Here is an 18,806-nt window from a genome sequence, read left to right as displayed (position 1 = left end):
TGCTTTCAGTAAGGACTCTTTTGGGACTTCCCTGGTGGCGCAGTGGTTAAGAATCCGCCTGTCAATTCCCACATGCTGCGGAGCAACCAAGCCCATGTGCCACAACTACTGAGCCTGTGCTCTAGAGCCCGCGAGCCACAACTACTGAAGCCCGCGCGCCTAGAGCCCATGCTCCGCAACAAGAGAAGCCACCGCAATGAGAAGCCTGCACACCGCAACGAAGAGGAGCCCCCACTCTCTGCAACTAGAGAAAGCCCCCGCACAGCAACGAAGACCCAGTGCAGCCAAAAATAAATAAATAAATTTATTAAAAAAACAAACAAAAATACCTCTTCACAAAGATTAACTCAATGGATCACGGACCTAGATGTAAAAAGCAAAATTATTTTTAAAAAAAGGACTCTTTTTCTGTAGTCCATAATTGGTATGTCAGCCTTCTATAATCTGTCCCATGGTGCTAATCGATTCTTATCTTCCACCAGTATCCACTATAAACCCTATGCTTAAGCCAAATCATGCTCTTCAAGATGCCCTGCATTTATCATGCTTGGTCACAATTCCAAGGGTTCACTTGTTCTAGTTCTATGTTTAAAGGGCACTTCTTGCCCCTTTGCATATATACACATCCTAATACTGTATACAGGTCCAGTTTCTGTTATAGCTCCATAAGATCATCCCGATCTGCTGTGGACCATACATTCCTCCCCCCATTTCTTCATTCTGAGCTTTAATTACCTATTTCATTCATTTTCACACTCCAGTTTTCTTTTGCATCAGTCCTGAATGTCCACATGCTATACTGTATATCTGCACACAGACTTTGTATTTTGTGTTTTGTTTCTGCTTGTTCCTAGAATAATACTGACACATGATTAATATTCAGCAAATACTTACTGAATGAACGAATCACCAAAAATGCATGCTTATATTGTTATAACAAGTCTTTATTCCTTTAAGTTGCCTGGGCCTCTCGGATCTTTTAGCCATACAGAAATTTTTGTGTGAATAGTATTAATCTAATACAACTGAAAATAGACTCTTGGCATTTATAGATTTGCCATTCCCAAGCAACTTGAAATTGTATGTAGTAAATTGCAAGTTTGCTGAGACTCTAATTGATTCTTCAATGCTAATTGATAATTTTATGGAGGTAACTCAGTTAGATGGTAGTAATCCTAGCTAACCCCCTGGCAGCCACATCCCAACACAGCTTTGTTATCCTATGCTTGTTGTCATATATAAAGTAACTTTCATTAAGGATTTTAAGGGAGTGACTCAAAATTTGTATCTATTAATGCTGTCTTTTAAGGAAGGCATGGTTCTATTCATGAATTTGAAGATTCTCAAAACTCTTCATCTCCTTTGCAAATGCCAAAGTTTTCAGTATGATGTGTTTTGTGTCCTCTCCCATGCTGCTTAATTTATCCCTTTAAATTAATTTCAGTTTTTCAGTCCCTTGCTTAAAATCTATTGAAAACATACAAAGAGAAGAAGAGGTCTAGAGCGTAGAGAATGCTGTGCTTTAGCCTTCTGCGAGAATAAGGGACTGCAGCTCCCCTGTTTGCCTTGTTTTAGAAGGAATGGTTCTTTAATGGATTGGGCTATTCCAGCATTCCTGATTTAAGATCTGTTGTCGCCAGCGACAGTTTTGATGCCAGTAACATATGTGAATTAAATTAAATTGCATTGCAGGATCCAGCCAGTCCGCTCTGACCCAGTCAGCATGCCAGGGTCATCCCGTCCAGCGTCTGATCGAAGGGGAATTTCCACCGTGATTGATGCTGCCTCAGGTAGAAAACTACCTCCAAAATGTTTACTGGGTATTTCTGTGCATTTTTAGTTTCTTTTCTTGCACCATGTAGAGAGTATATATTTTTTGCCATCTTCCTCTTCTTTTTTCGGGGGGTGGTGGGGAGGGATGGCTGCGTGTGCACATGCAGTTGTGTGTGCACGTGTGCGTGTGGGGGGTGTGTGTGTATTAAAACAGTACTGTGCCTACATTTGCTGCTAAACGACGCCATGCATTTAAATATTGTTAAGGTTGGTGAATGATGCGGTGGAGTTGGCACTCGATTAAATGTAATGAACACAGTATTGAAGGCTACAGGGTTGATGACTGTTTTGCCTTTGATCTCTCAAATGTGGAGAAGCAACCTTGACAGAGAACGTAAATGCAATATATGGATTCAATTTACTCAACCTGTTGAGTATCAAAGTGCCTGATCTGTGGAAGTAGAGAGTCCAAATGCTATAGCTTAAATGGTTTTATTATTGAAAGCATAAAGTTTAGAAATTCATTAACTTAACTCTATCTATCACAATGATTAACTTCCTATCCTTGGAAGCAAGCCATGAATATGTGTCGTCAGTACCTGGAAGTAAGTCTTTGTCTCTACAGGTGATAGTTGCTACATTAGTATTGTAAAACTGTTTTCTGCCAGGTGTGCCAAATAATAGAACTGTCTGTAATAATACATTTTCTCATCTCTAAATGCAGTCATAAAGAAAATAAGGACAGTGATGCTTTATATATGGTGCAGCTGCGGTGCAGCTGAAGACATCATACGGCAGGGTTTCATCAAAAAAAGTCTCTTACAAGTAGAATTATTAAACACTCGGTATTAGTCAAACAGTTGAGTCAGAGAAGATTTTAATCTATAGCAATTTCAAAATCCCTAGAGACAGCTGACTTGATTGACGTTTAAAATGTGAAAGAAAAAGGAAACAAACACAAACCTGATTTGTGAAGGTCTCTTTTAAAAGACCAAAGCTTCTATTTCTGATTCTGTCTCTGGATGTGTTTCGAAGTTTGAAAGCTCATGGGTTTTGTATGTTTTCTTGGCGTTCTGAACTATTTGTCAGTGGATTGTACCTTGTGTCTGATTGAGCTATCCACTTCCAGGGCTGTGCTTTCATTCTTAATGTAAACTCTTACTTTGGAGAACTCATACTTGTTCCTCTGCTTTAACTTGGCAACCAGGGTAGTCCCCTGGAAACAAGCACAGAAATGTCTAAGGTCCCTAGCCTTGCACTGAATGAGATATTGAGATAGGTGATTTAAACAATAAATCTTTTTGCTAGTTTCAGTCTGTCAGTGCTAACAGATCCTGCTCGTATGGAATTATCATTTACAATTGTGAATCCTGGAAATGATGTATTTTAACTTGAAGTATTTTATTCAAGATTTCAGTAGTAGGTTTTGTTGGTTTGGGGGTATTGTTTTTTTGTTTTTTTACGTTATTAAACTGCCATATTATTAATGCTTTAGCATCAGGTTACTAGCTATTGGTCAAGTGAAACACATGTCGCTAAAGCAGTTCCCATGTGTGTTATTAAATGTGCCATATTCAGTGCACAATTCTGGGTTAAGACTTGTATTTATCACGTATCACTATCTCAATTTTAGCTCTTTGTAAAGTTCTCTCATGCCACAGAAAGGAACTTCAGTGAACTATTGCAACCATAGTTTTGTTTTACTCTGTTGCAAGAAGAGTTTTTAAGCTGATGTTTGAGCAGGGGATTCAGTCTTTGCCTTTGATTTACTTAGATTTCCATCAGAAAAACATGTAGGAGGTTCTAGGATATTGTTCTCCAACTCTGAGCCTCTGCCTGACAGTACTAATCTTTGGAGTAGAGAAGGACTTCTTGGTGACCAAGCTGTATTATTTTTCTCAGCCTCTTTTCACTCCAAAAAGCTATAGCTCCTTTCAGAATGACAGCCAGAGCAATGAAATGTGTGTGCTACGTTCTCTAGCTGAGCTAAAGAAACCCCATAGATGAGGAATTAGATTCTATGAATTATCCTCTACCTCTCAAATGGTTTGCATCCCTTTTGGTGAACATGTTTTTTAAGTGGGTGAATAATGTTTTGTTGGGGAAACTTCATCTACTTCTATCTAGTAGGACCACTTTTTTAACAGTCTTACTTTCTATTGAGAAAAGATAGAGATAACAAGATAGAGGTTAGATGATTTGGGTTCTTTTTTTGAAATTTATTTTATTGAAGTATAGTTGATCTACAATGTTGTGTTAATTTCTGCTGTACAGCAAAGTGATTCAGTTATACATATATACATTCTTTTTCATATTCTTTTCCATTGTGGTTTATCACAGGATACTGAATATAGTTCCCTGTGGTATACAGTAGGACTTTGTTGTTTATCCATTCTGTATATAATAGTTTGCATCTGCTAATCTCAAACTCTGATTTGGGTTCTTTATGAAAGGAAGTTTATGGGGAAATTCCGTTTTAGATTCTTCTACTAAAAAGAGTATAACATATTTTTATAATTGCTCCTGAACCAGGAAGTGCGTCTCCGATTATGACCCATGCATTGGAGGCAGCCGCATATTATGAAGATGCTAATCTGGAGTTTTGATTGCCTTTGCTTAGAGGGATATGACCAGTGTGGCACCTCCTCTTATCAGGGTTCATTGCTTTGTCTTACCGTCAAGCAATTTATACGACTAAGTGTATTGTCTTTTTAATTGTTCCTGTGGCATATTTTTTTTTCTCCATTACCGGTAAAAGTGTAAAAAATATGAGAAAAATGTCACCTTGGAGCAGCTCAATCATTTAAGCATTCCAGTAAGTGTTGTCTCAAAATGTTACACTGAAGATCTTCCTTTGACAGCCTGACATGCATCCGCCATCAATTAAGTTATCTGAACTATTCTTGAATCTCTCTTTTAACAACATCACCTTTCTGGGAAAAGACTTTCATGTGTTTATAATCCCTTTCAATTGTGAAAGGTAACCCTTATTCTGGTGACCTTTATTTTAGTGGCAGCTCTTGCTCTGTCTGTCTAAACCAGTGGTAGTATAATTATTTTTCATCTAATTACTTTTCAGAGGCATAGTATTGAAAAGTTTAATGTGACACTATCACATCTTTTGGTGGCCGTGACAATTTTCAAAGTGAAAATATTATTTAAACCTTGGGTCTGTATGTTCTGTTTTAGGTATGTGTGTATCTTGCAGTGTTATTCTACTGAAACTAAAAGATCAGCAGGGCATTATGCCACTCTTGCTAGCAAATTTTTTTTTTTTTTGATTTCTTGATCATATAGTATGTTTGTGCTTCACTCCTTCACATGGAAATATACCACCTAAACTACATGTTTTTCACTTATTAACTTTGATAATTTAGGCACAGTGTAAATTCCATGCCTTTAGATACCTATGAACCAGCTTCTTGCTGTCTCTCTCTATATATGTGTATTTTAGACTCAGCAGATCTATACTGCTTTATATGTAGATGTTACCTCCCATGACATGTTTCATCTGATCTCTGGAGTTTCAAAAGATACTATCCTACCTCAGATTTTGAGTTTAGATAATTGTATGAGGTTCCCTTCTTGACTGAGGAGAAGACCATTCTGGAAATGGACTTTATAGGATTTATCCATACACACAGGCTACCCAGAAGAAATGGGATTTGAATGAACTGCTCCATTTTTCCGGTCCAACTGACTGACATCAGTTTCGGAATCATAGACAGTACGTCTAGACAAACCACTGCATGGATTACTTACTTTTTTTTCCTCTGTACGTTCCTTTTTTTCCTAACATTCCTGGTTAGGTATCTAAGAATTTCTTCCCGTTGTTTGTCCTTTATAACATGTGTCCTTCTTTTGATAAAAGTGTAGGACCTGAAGAGAAAAAAAAATACTGTCAATGTCCTGTTCAAACTTGTTTCCCACATTGGTGACTGAAGTACTTGTTCCAGGCCTTGCAGGCTGTACTTGTTGGATAACTTAATAACAACTCTAATTGCTTTTGAGTCATCCATACAAAGAGCCTAGAAAGATCTGGTTCATCCTAAGTTTGTTTGTCCTCGTTTGTAGTTTTACTATGGAAATTGGTGTTTACCAAGAAAGAACTCAAAGCAACTGAGACTTAAAGACAAACTTATGCCTGACTTGTATGAAGAGCAGACATCTTTGTCAAGCTCTACTGAAGTAAACATTTTATAGAGAAAATGTTATTAGAAGTGGTAAGAGCAGCATTGATGTACATTCCTGAGGCAGATGACAGTAGGAGAGGAAAAATTGTGACAGATAAGTAAAATGAGTCTTATTCTTTAGAGCAGGCTTTTTGGTACATAACGTATTGGTGCTACGTCAAACATTCCACTAAATAGGGACAAAGTTGCAGACCTGGTATTTGTTGTTGTTCTTGACTCAAGAGAAATGTTATTTTTGTTGTACAATTGCAGTCATCTAAATGATTTCTAAGGAATTAATTAATTCAGGCTTCCAGCACCCAATTCTTCTGGAAAGCGAAATAATTTGTTCGCTTGAAGAAAATGCAAACTGGTTTGATTTGATTGATTTTATAATGATCAACTGTGCCTATTTGTGTATTTGGCATTTGGTGCATCAGACCCTTAAAAGAATAAATAATACTCATTAGAAGAGTATGGTTGGGTAGGCAACAAGGATATTACTTGAGGAGTCAAATCTCTGCTGGAGGGACATTCTGATAGAGGCATGCTTTTATCTTACAGAGATTTTTCTGATGCGCTGGGGGAAGCATATTCCTAAGGACTGTATTTCACTGTATCTACAGTTGCCATTTCAATCTGAGGCAGACAAACTTAGTTATTGCATCTTAAAGCCATCAGAGGCACAAGAGCTGCTGGTGGTAAGAAGCAAGAGATTTATAAGAAACACCATTTGGTCTACCGTGGTGAGGCCACTTAGCTCCATGATTTTTTTTTTTTTTTAAACATCATTATTGGAGTATAACTGCTTTACAATGGTGTGTTAGTTTCTGCTGTGTAACAAAGTGAATCAGCTATATGTATACATATATCCCCATATCCCCTCTCTCTTGCGTTTCCCTCCCACCCTCCCTATCCCACCCCTCTAGGTGGTCACAAAGCACCGAGCTGATCGCCCTGTGCTCTGCGGCTGCTTCCCACTAGCTATCTGTTTTACATTTGGTAGTGTACATATGTCCATGCCACTCTCTCACTTCGTCCCAGCTTACCCTGCCCCTTCCCCGTGTCCTCAAGTCCATTCTCTATGTCTGCATCTTTATTCCTGTCCTGCCCCTAGGTTCTTCAGAACCATTTTTTTTTTTTTTTAGATTCCATATATATGCATTAGCATACGGTATTTGTTTTTCTCTTTCTGACTTACTTCACTCTGTATGACAGACTCTAGGTCCATCCACCTCACTACAAGTAATTCAATTTCGTTTCTTTTTATGGCTGAGCAATATTCCATTGTATATATGTGCCACATCTTCTTTATCCATTCATCTGTCAATGGACACTTAGGTTGCTTCCATGTCCTGGCTATTGTAAATAGCGCTGCAGTGAACATTGTGGTACATGACTCTTTTTGAATTATGGTTTTCTCAGGGTATATGCCCAGTAGTGGGATTGCTGGGTCATACGGTAATTCTATTTTTAGTTTTTTAAGGAACCTCCATACTGTTCTCCATAGTGGCTGTATCAATTTACATTCCCACCAACAGTGCAAGAGTGTTCCCTTGTCTCCACACCCTCTCCAGCATTTATTGTTTGTAGACTTTTTGATGATGGCCATTATGACCAGTGTGAGATGATACCTCATTGTAGTTTTGATTTGAGTTTCTCTAATGACTAGTGATGTTGAGCATCTTTTCATGTGTCTGTTGGCAATCTGTATCTTCTTTGGAGAAATGTCTATTTAGGTCTTTTGCCCATTTTTGGATTGGGTTGTTTGTTTTTTTTTGATATTGAGCTGCATGAGCTGCTTATATATTTGGGAGATTAATCCAGCACCATGATTTTAAAACTAGAACTGAGTGACAGAAGCCATGATGTTATAATCATGGTCTTGAACTTTTGCTGAAACCTTCAACAAGTCATGTTTCCTACCTATCCATTCTTCTCTGCATCTGTAAAAAGAATTTAAGTTTCCCTATGTAAAAATTTGTTTCACCTCTTTTGGCAGGAATGTGTTCAAATTATTTCCTAAAATAATTCCCGGATATAAAGGATATAAAGTTCTTTTGAAATGTTGAGATACCTCTTTGAATAAACAATATGGTTTTCATTTAATAGAGTTCCAGATATTCTTTGTGATTATAAGGTGACGAAAACTCCAGGCATACTTGTACCTTGGGTATTCAAAGCCTATGTGGGATCAGTAAGAGGATTATGGATGAGGGTGAAATTAAAAGAAGGCTTAGTCCTGACCTGTGAACAGAGTCCCTCAGAGGGGAAGAAAGAGGTCAGTACTTTTACTTTGACACTACTTATACTTTAAACAGTAAATATTCAAACTAAGATATTAAGATTGGCTTTTTAATTAGAAATGAGGAAGTCTATGCATTATTTCACCTCTGATCTAATGAACACCTACTGCCTGTAGAGAATCAAAAATAAATTTTAAATAAATTTTAGAGATTAAGAATATAGGGAAAAGACCTAGATTTCTCATCAGAAAAGTGCTCAGTCACATCTCTCTCCTTCTGATTTAAATACTCCTCTCATTCTTCTTTCTAATATTTATAGGATGTTAGAAGATGAAATTCAAGTTAACAATGTGGAAAGTTTTAGCTCAGCACAATTAAGGAAAAAATCATTGCCCCACTTGAAAATGAAGAAACTGTAAACAGAAGTAGAAGAAGCTGCTGGGAAAGTTTTTTCTGATGACACATTACTTCTTTGAATAAATCTTTGTGTCAACTGAAACCTCGCCTTTGCTTTCTCTGTTGCAAGCACCAAGTCCTTGACATGACTTTAAGTCTTTCCTAAGCATTTTGAGAAGGAATTGATGGAATTCTCCCTACTGTTGATATACCAGGTTACCACATATTTACATGGGACTTCTGGGCCAAAAAACCCAACATTTCTTTTTTGTACCTTTATTACTACATCTTTAATACAAGGCTGGACTGTTTATGTAGTCTGTTGCCTGAGACTGTGGTGGCAGAGGGACAATATTGGGGGCAGTATTAGAATTTGTTTAAGTCTGAACCGGGAATTCCATCTGTCTTAGTGACATTAGTGTCAAACTGTTAGTGCCACACTATTTTAAATTGTGTCCAAGAGCCTGAGGCTTATGCTTATAGGTGCCATCTATAAACTTAGAAACAAACAAAAGAGCCTCTCTCCATTGAATATGAAAGCCCAGTGAGCAATTAAAAAGCAGCCTGGGACCTCACCCGGGCAACTAGTCGGAACCAGAGCTCTTGATATTCCCCTGGATATTGTTGAAAACTGTCAGAGAAAAACTAAAGCAAATAATCAAAGTGGAAATAATTGTTCCCCGGAACAGTTTTGTTTTCGAAGCTTGGTGCAGTGGAAGGAATAGTGACTAGTCACTTATGAATCTTTGGTTCTAGTCTCAGCTCTGCTTGGAACTACCTCGTTAAGAACTTGCTTCAAAACCCAAGGCTTGCTTCTATAAAATGAAGAAAAGAATTGAAGTAGGTTATTTGCAAAGTCCCTTCCATCTTGAAAAATTGATACATCCGTACTTCAGATCACCTTTGAAGAATTTTTTTAAATTAGGGTACAGTTTACATATAGCAAAAATGCGCATATCTTAATCATACAGCTTGATCAATTTTTATACCCATGTAATCACCAGGCAGATCAAGTTAGAATATTTCCATCACGCCAGAAAGTTCCTTTATTTCTCTTCCAGTCAAGACTACCTTTGGCCTAGACTATGACTTTTATCATCATAAGTTAGCTTTGTCTATATTGAACTTCGTGTAAATGGAATCATTCTGTACATAGTCTTTTGTGTGTGGCTTCTTTTACTCAACTTAATGTTTTCGAGATTCATCCAGGTATTACATGTGTCACTAGTTCATTTTTTTCTACATTGCAGTGTAGTTTGAATGTAACACAGTTTATATATCCATTACCTCATTGTTTTTAGCTTTTGGCATATTATTAATAAAGCTTCTATAAACTTTTCTGTATAAGTCTCTTTTTTTTTTTTTTTGGACATATGCGTTCATATCTTTGGGGCCTATACCTAGGATTGGAAGTGCTGGCTCACAAGGTAGGCATGTGTTTAGCTTTATTAGGATCTGCCAAGAAAGTATCCCTAAATGACTATACCATTTTTTCATTCTGAACAGCAATGTAGGAGCCGTTCTAGTGAATGTAAACTGGGGTTTTAATTTGCTTTTCTCTGATGAATACTGATATTGTGCACCTTGAATATACTTACTGGCGATTTGGATATCTTCTTTTGCAATGTATTTGCGAAGTCTTTCACCAATTTTTGTTGGGTCTACTGTCTTTATTGAATTTCAGGGGTTCTTTAACTATTCTGGGTAAGGTCTTTCATTGGATATTTTGCCAATATGTTCTTTCAGTTCATTGCCTTTTCACTTTCTTGTTGGTGTTTTTTGACAAGCGGAAACCCAAACTTTCCATTGTTTTTCCTTTTCTGTTTTCTGATGCTTTTCACTAGTAATTGTATGGTTTTGGCCTTTGCATTTAGGTCTATTATCCTTTTCAAATTATTTTTTATTACGATATGAGGCAAGGATCAAGGTTCAGTTTCTTCCGTACAAATGTCTTGTTGTTCCTGCACTGTTCATTGAAAAGATATGCCTTTCGATGACACCTTTTCTTTTTTTTTAATTTATTTTTGGCTCTGCTGGGTCTTCGTTGCTGTGTCCGCTTTCTCTAGTTGCGGCGAGCGGGTGCTACTCTTCGCTGTGGTGCGTGGGCTTCTCGTTGCAGTGGCCTCTCCTGTTGCAGAGCATAGGCTCTAGGGCGTGCGGGCTTCAGTAGTTGTGGCACATGGGCTCAGTAGTTGTGGTTCACAGGCTCTAGAGCACAGGCTTAGTAGTTGTGGCGCACGGGCTTAGTTGCTCAGCGGCATGTGGGATCTTCCTGGACCAGGGCTCGAACCCGTGTCCCCTTAATTGGCAAGCGGATTCTTAACCATTGCACCACCAGGGAAGTCCCGATGATGCCTTTTAAAAAAATCATATTTTACCTGGATTCTCTATTTTCTTCCACTTATGTGTGTGTGTGTGTGTGTGTGTGTGTGTGTGTGTATGTGTATATATATATGTCTTTATACCACTATCGTACTATCTTAAAAACTGTAGCTGTTTAGTAAGTTTTGAAATGTAGCAGATTAATGTCTCTACTTTTTTTTTCAAGTATATCTTGGCTATTCTAGAATATAGAATATAAATTCATGTATCAATATATCTTTGCATTTCCACACACATGCATATGTACACACATACCAGTGGATGGTATGGTCCACAGACATCTGGAAGTCCCCAGTACACTTCCAAGGGGTCAGTGCGTGAAAACTATTTTTATAAATATGAAGTCATCATTTGTCTTTTTTATACTGTCTTGACATTTAGTATAGATTGTGCTGAAGCAATGGTAGATAAAACTGATGGCATCTTAGCATAGTAAAAAGCAGTGGCACCAAACTATGCTTGTAGCCAATGCAACCTGCTCACAGTTAAGAAAAAAAAAAAAAAGATATAATTACTTCAGGCTGTCTTTGATATAGTCAACATTATTAATTTTACTAAATTTTTAAATCTAATACATTTTATTAAATTTTCATGCTTGTGTACTTCTTTTTAATGTTCTATATATCACAGTCAAATTAATGCACAGTGGTTGTCTTGAGGAAATGCACTTGTGTGTTTGTTGTGCACTGAACTAGCAACTGTTTTCATGGAATGCAATTTTACTTGAAAGAACAGCTGACAAACTATGTTTATTCAGACATTGGTATTTGGCAGAAATTTTCTCAAAAATAAACAAAGTAAGCCTGTCATTTCAAAGAAGACAACTTACAGTATTTACTACCAATGATAGAAATTCTAGTCTTCAACTGAAGATTGGAAATTTGGAAACCATGTATCTACCAGTCTGCTTAACAGGTTCCCAATACTTAAACACATTTCTGATGAGATAGGTGGTGATATTGACTAGTGTGATATTTTATATCATAAAGTAAATCAACATTTGGAAGATCTGAAATATTTTCCAAATGACCAACCTTATGATATGATAAAATTATGTCTGGGTAATGGACTCATTCCAAGTGCAAGATAGGACAAAGGATTTTAATATGACAGAGTCCAAAAGTTAATTGGTATGGTTTCAGATATCATTGTAACTAATTTGTTAAGTGTAATATCAAAGAAGAATATCCCCAGAATCTGAAAAGGCTCAGAATATGAATATGCTGCATCCTTTTCCAATCACATTTCTCAGTGAGGCCAACTTGTCTTCACATACTTCAACCAAAACAACATATCACAACAGATCAAATACATAAGCTGATAGGAGAATCCACCTGTTATCTATTATAAAGATTTCTCTCCAAAAAAGTAAAAATGTCACTCTTTCTCACTATAGGTTTGGAAATTATTTTTAATAAAAGTACTATTTAAACAGCCAATGCCACAGAGATACAAAAAATCATAAGAGAATACTATGAACAGTTCTATTCCAGTGAATTGGACAACCTAGGAGAAATGGAAAAATTTCTAGAAACATATAACCTTCCAAAACTGAATCAGGAAGAAATAAACTGAATCAGACCAATCACTAGTAGTGAAATTGAATTTGTATTTTTAAAAAATCCTAGCAAACAGAAGTCCAGGAATGGACAGCTTCCCAGGGAAATTCTCCCAAACATATAAGAGCTATAACATATCCTCAAGCTAGTCTAAAAAACTGAAGAGGATGGAACATCCCCAAACTCATTCTATACGGCCATCATTACCGTGATACCAAAACCAGACAAAGGCACTACAAAAAAAGAAAAATATAGGCCAATATCTCTGATGAATATAGATGCAAAAAATTCTCAACAAACTATTAACAAATTAAATTCAGCAGTATATAAAAAGGATCATACACCATGATCAACTGACATTTATTCCAAGGATGCAAGAATGGCTCAGTATCTGCAAATCAATCAATGTGATACACTGTATTAACAAAAGGAAGGATGAAAATCATATGATCATCTCAATAGATGCAGAAAAAGCACTTGACAAAATCCAATGTCCATTCATGATAAAAACTGTCATCAAAGTGGGTACAGCGGAGCATATCTCAACATAATAAAGACCATTTATGACAGACCCACAGCTAACATTATACTCAACTGTGAAAAGCTGAAAGCTTTCCCTCTAACATCAGGAACACGACAAGGATCCCCACTCTCATCACTTCTATTTAACATAGTATTGGAAGTCCTAGATACAGAAATTAGACAAGAAAAAGAAATAAATGGCATTCAAATTGGAAGGGAAGAAATAAAACTGTCACTATTTGCAGATTACATGATATTATGTATGGAAAATACTAAAGTCTCCACCAAAAAACTATTAGAGCTAATAAATGAATTCAGCAAGGTTGCAGGATACAAGATTAATATACAGAAATATGTTGCTTAGCTATACACTAATAATGAACTATCAGAAAGAGAAATTAAGGAAACAGTTAATTTAGAATTGGATTAAAAAGAATAAAATACCTAGGAATAAACTTAACCAATGATATGACCATAGGGGTTAATATCCAAAATATATATGTAGCTCATTCAAAAAAAAAAAACAAAACAAAACCAATTAAAACATGGGTAGAAGACCTGAATAGACATTTTTCCAAAGAAGACATACAGATGGCCAAAAACCACATGAAAAGAAGCTCAGCATTGCTAATCAAAGGAGAAATGCAAATCAAAACCATGATGAGGTATCACCTCACACCTGTCAGAAAGGCTATCATCGAAAAGTCTACAAATAACAAATGTTGGAGAAAAGGGCACCCTAGTACACTGTTGGTGGGATTGTAATTTGGTGCAGCTACTATGGGAAACAGTATTGATATTCCTCAGAAAACTAAAAATAGAACTTCCATATGATCCAGCAATTTCACTCCTGGGTATATATCTGAAGAAATAAAAGCACTAATTCAAAAAGATATATGAACCCCAATGTTCATAGTAGCATTATGCACAATAGTCAAGAAATAGAAGCAACCTAAGTGCCCATCAACAGATGAATGGATAAAGAAGATGTGGTATATATGTACAATGGAATATGACTCAGCCATAATAAAGAATGAAATTCTGCCATTTGCAACAATGTAGATGAACTTGGAGAGTATTATGCTTAGTGAAGTAAGTCAGACAGAGAAAGACAAATACTCCATGTTATCACTTACATGTGGAGTCAAAAAAATAAGGCAAATGAATGTATATAACAAAACAAAAACAGACTAACAGATATAGAGATCAAACTACTTGTTACCAGTGGGGAGAGGGAAAGAGGAAGGGGCAAGATAGAGGTAGGTAGGGGATTAAGAGGCACAAACCACTATGTATAAAATAAGCAACAAGTATATAGTCATTATTTTGTAATAAATTTAAATGGAGTATAAAAATATTGAATCAGTATGTTGTATACCAGAAACTAGTATAATACTGTAAATCATCTATACTTTGATACAAATTTATGTAATATACCATCAAAGAAAGAAAGAATGTCATTATTTGTAATGGCTCAAAATTAAAATGTCACTTAGTTTAATACATAAAGTGATTCTTGTTGTTTTTTAATGAATTAATACATAAATATTTTCAATATTGATAGATATAATCACATAAACCAAAGCTCTTTGGAGTCCTCAATCTTTAAGAGCACAAAGGGGTCTTGATTCCCAAAAATGTTTGAAAACTACTGAGAGACAGAGAGAGAGAGAGAGATATATATATACATATATATATATGTATATATATGCCCCCCACACACATATTAAGTATATATTCATCTCTACAGAAATTTAGATGAGATTTGATTCACATTTCATTGAATCTGTGGATCAAATTTGGGAGATTTGACATCGTAACAATATCGAATCTTTGACTACATGAATCTTCTTTAGCTATCCACTTATTTAGGCCTTCTTTAATTTCTCCTAATATTTGTTAACTTTTAATGTAAAAGTCATACATATTTTGTAAAATTTATTTCAATTATTTGATGTTTTGATGCTATTGTAAATAGCTTGTTTTATTTTTCAGGATTTTTCCATAGTATATAGAATACAATGATTTTTTTTTTTTGGTACATTTAAATTGTATCCAGAATCCGTTATACGCTCATGTATTAATTCTAATTGATTCGTTTGGATTTTCTGCTATGCAGTCATGTCATCTGCAAATAAAGATGGTTTTATTTCTTTCCAATCTTTATACCTTTTATTTCTTTTCCTCCCTTATTGTACTTGCTTAGATCTCTAGTACAATGTTGAGTAGAAGTGATGATATTGAACATTCTTGTCTTCTTAATCCTAGAGAGAAGTGTTTAATATTTCACTATTAAATATAATGTTAGATGTAGTTGTTTTGGGTGTTCTTTTACAAACGAAAACCTACATTCCTCTACTGTATTATTCCTATATTGGAACTCCTACATTCTTATATCATTCCTTCATTGGAATGGCAAAAAGATGGACAAAATCCATAAAAGAACCAATCTGACATTCTAAAACTGAAAAATATAATATATTAAATAAATAATTTATTGAATGGGCTTAACAGCTGACTGGATGCATAGGAAGAAAGAATTAGAAACCCAAAAACAAGTCAGAACTTATCAAAACTGAAGTAGAGAAAGAAGAAAATAATGAAATGCAACAGAACTCAGTGTGAGAAGTGTGGGGGGTAATATTTAACTGTCTAACATACGTGCAGTTGTTACACATGGATGGAAAGAAGGAGAGGATAAGACAAAAGAAATAAATGAAGGGCTGAGAATTTTCTAAAAATTAAAGACATCAACTCAAATTTCAAGAAGCTTAGCATGCCCCAAGTAGGATAAATATAAAGAAAACCATACCTTAGCTTATCAGAACCAAAATCTTGAAGTTCAAAAATCATGAAGCAATTTTAATAAGCCTACCATGTTTCTTTATTTCTTAGGTTCATATTTGGGTGAGGATCTAAAGTTTTGACAAAATTAGGGTGATTTTAAGTTTCTTTGACAGTATGAGATCCCTGTCTCCCAGTGCTCTGTGAGGAATCTTCAGGATATTTGCCATTAGACAGAAGTAAAAGAAATGGGGAACCAGTATTTACTTATAAACAGCTATGTGCCCAACATTGTGGTAGGTGTTTTCACATGGCTTATCTCATTTAATCATATTTAATTAGGATCACAGGTCCATTTCAGAAATATGCAAAGAGTGGGCTTTAAGACACCTAGTTCCTGATACTCAGAAATACTTAAAGTGCATTATGGTGACACCTCAGATAAGTCCAGACCTCTTTTTACCCTGCCTGATCAAATATTCATTTCAAAACACTGTATGCTGAAATGAGCCACGTGGGAGTTGAAGAGAATCAACCATTCAGGTGGTGAAAATGTGTGAATGCAGCTGGCAGATGAAGTTCCAGCGTGATGAATTCCCAGCTTGTCCTTATTGCTTCAGGCAACGACTGACAGGCCTGACTGGTCATTGGCTTTCCATTTCTGGCATTGATAGGACTGAAAATTCTTAGTGTCACAGATACTTAAAAGCTGTCCCTGTTAGAGTGGATACAAACAATGCTGGAGGGTCCTTATTGCATAGAGATGTAATCAATATGGTCTAGAGTTCTTGACCTGAACCTGTAATTATCTGTATGTTGTAAAGGTGGCTTATTGTTAAAGAAAATGCTTATATTCAGAACTTTGGGGCTAAGTTGTGAATGAAGTGAAGAAAAATAGAGGCTTTGTCTCTCTCTTTCTACTTCCTAGTATTTAAGAGGCTATCATAATAATCACAGATCAGGGTATTCTTAAAGGATTAGAACATTGTATCTTTAGGATTTTGGGTGCTGAAGTTTAAATTTTACCTCTGATGCAAAAGTCGTGTCTTCAGTGTTTGCAGCTTGTGATTGTGATTTTTCAGATTCCAAAGTAGAATTTCTTTTCATTGATTTAAATACTTGGATTTGAGGGACTTCCCTGGTGGCGCAGTGGTTGAGAATCCGCCTGCTAATGCAGGGGACACCGGTTCGAGCCCTGGTCCGGGAAGATCCCACATGCTGCGGAGCAACTAAGCCCGTGTGCCACAACTACTGAGCCGCGTGCCACAACTACTGAAGCCCGCGTGCCTAGAGCCCGCGCTCCGCAACAAGAGAAGCCACCACAATGAGAAGTCTGCGCACCGCAACGAAGAGTAGCCCCTGCTCGCCGCAACTAAAGAAAGCCCGCGCGCAGCAACGAAGACCCAGCACAGCCAAAAATAAGTAAATAAATAAATAAATTTATTAAAAAACAAAACAAATACTTGGATTTGAAGTGCAGCTTAAATAATAACACATTTGAGTTTGACCTTTTCCTGCAGCTAAGTGTATGCTGAAAAAAGAAATTGGGTAAGCAGACGTTATGGCATCCATGATCCATGGGTGGGAGTGAGTAGAAGGATGTGACACTGGTAGCAAATTTTACGTTACTATATGTTCCAATGTGTTTAAGTATATTGTGATCGAGATTAACTTGCCATGAGAAAATAGTAGAAGTGGAGTTATAAAAGCACTTAACAGTCAATGTGGATCCTGATTGCTCTGTCACTGCTTGGCTTAAGATACCTCTGGCTGGCATTATTATTAGATTGCCTTATGCGTAGGATGCCTTGAAAAAGAGGGGAAAAGTAATGCCTTGTAATAGAGGGCTATTTGAAAACAAGGGCTGTCTTTGTATTTCCACATGCCTGGTATTGGTGCCTGCCACAGAGCAGATAATCAGTATCTGTCACATTGTTGATTTCTGATAAAACGTTAAGTCTTTTTCTTTTTTTAATTAATTAATTTATTTATTTTTGGCTGCGTTGGGTCTTTGTTGCTGTGCGCGGGCTTTCTCTAGTTGCAGCGAGCGGGGGCTTCTCATTGCGGTGGCTTCTCTTTTTGCAGAGCACGGGCTCTAGGCACACGGGCTTCAGTAGTTGTGGCACACGGGCTCAGTAGCTGTGGCTCGCAGGCTCTAGAGTGCAGGCTCAGTAGTCATGGTGCACAAGCTTAGTTGCTCTGTGGCATGTGGAATCTTCCCGGACCAGGGATTGAACCCGTGTCCCCTGCATTGGCAGGCAGATTCTTAACCACTGCACCACTAGGGAAGTCCCTAAGTCTTTAAATATATCACAAAATGTTTTAAATTTAATAATGTTGCATCTTTTTGTATACAGTACCTCACTTAAACCTAGAAAATGTAATCTTGACCTAGAGTCCATTATTAAGGTTGTTATTAGGTTGCTGTTATGCTTATGGTCACTATTCCTTTGTTTGGGTCCTTGGTAAACTGTGTAATCAGTTGAAATATTTTATAGAGCGTTTCAAATGATCTTTCGTGTCATTTTTTTTAAAAGCAGCATTATGTTTGAGTGGTATGTTTCTCGCCTTTGATACTTTTACATAACTGGACAATAAAAATAAAGAAATTATGGCCCTCAACTCAGTCATGCTTTAGTCTTATTAGGCTGGCATGGAAATTTGTGTTTGAAGGTTATCTTTATAAAGCAATAATTGGCAAATTCCTGCTTCCTGGGATCTGTTGTCAAGCCTGACAAACATCCACTGAAAGAAATGGACTTGCTTTTGTCTTCTGGTTATACTAGGCTAGCTTCCAGACATGGTTTTGTGGATATTTGGGACTATCTTTTAAGCTAGCCCATCTTATACATGGGCCCAGGATATTGGCATATAGGGATCTGACCTAAATTCCATTAAAGCAAAAAGTTTTGCTTTGAATTGCTACCATTTTGGTAATGCCATTACAGTCCAGTGGCTTGTACTTATTATGC

At 36.6% G+C, this 18,806-nt stretch overlaps 1 protein-coding gene across 16 annotated transcripts in view; it reads left to right on the top strand.

Moving 5' to 3' along the window:
- BCAS3 (BCAS3 microtubule associated cell migration factor) overlaps positions 1-18,806 on the top strand; it is a 569,341-nt gene that overhangs the window by 286,143 nt on the left and 264,392 nt on the right. For 13 of the 16 annotated variants that reach the window (XM_082372026.1, XM_082372012.1, XM_082372019.1 and 10 more), the window contains one exon: positions 1,693-1,790. In XM_082372026.1, coding sequence (XP_082228152.1) covers positions 1,693-1,790 — 98 coding nt within the window. Of the gene's footprint in view, positions 1-1,692; positions 1,791-5,847; positions 6,824-8,057; positions 17,117-18,806 lie in introns of those variants that run through there. The other 3 variants (XR_014238437.1, XM_082372017.1, XM_082372016.1) reach the window with 3 other exon arrangements.

Source organism: Balaenoptera borealis (assembly GCF_965194805.1).
Source record: "Balaenoptera borealis genome assembly, chromosome: 20".
Lineage (NCBI taxonomy): Eukaryota > Metazoa > Chordata > Mammalia > Artiodactyla > Balaenopteridae > Balaenoptera > Balaenoptera borealis.
Note: the sequence above shows the minus strand (reverse complement) of the source record. Positions and strands in the feature narration are given on the sequence as shown.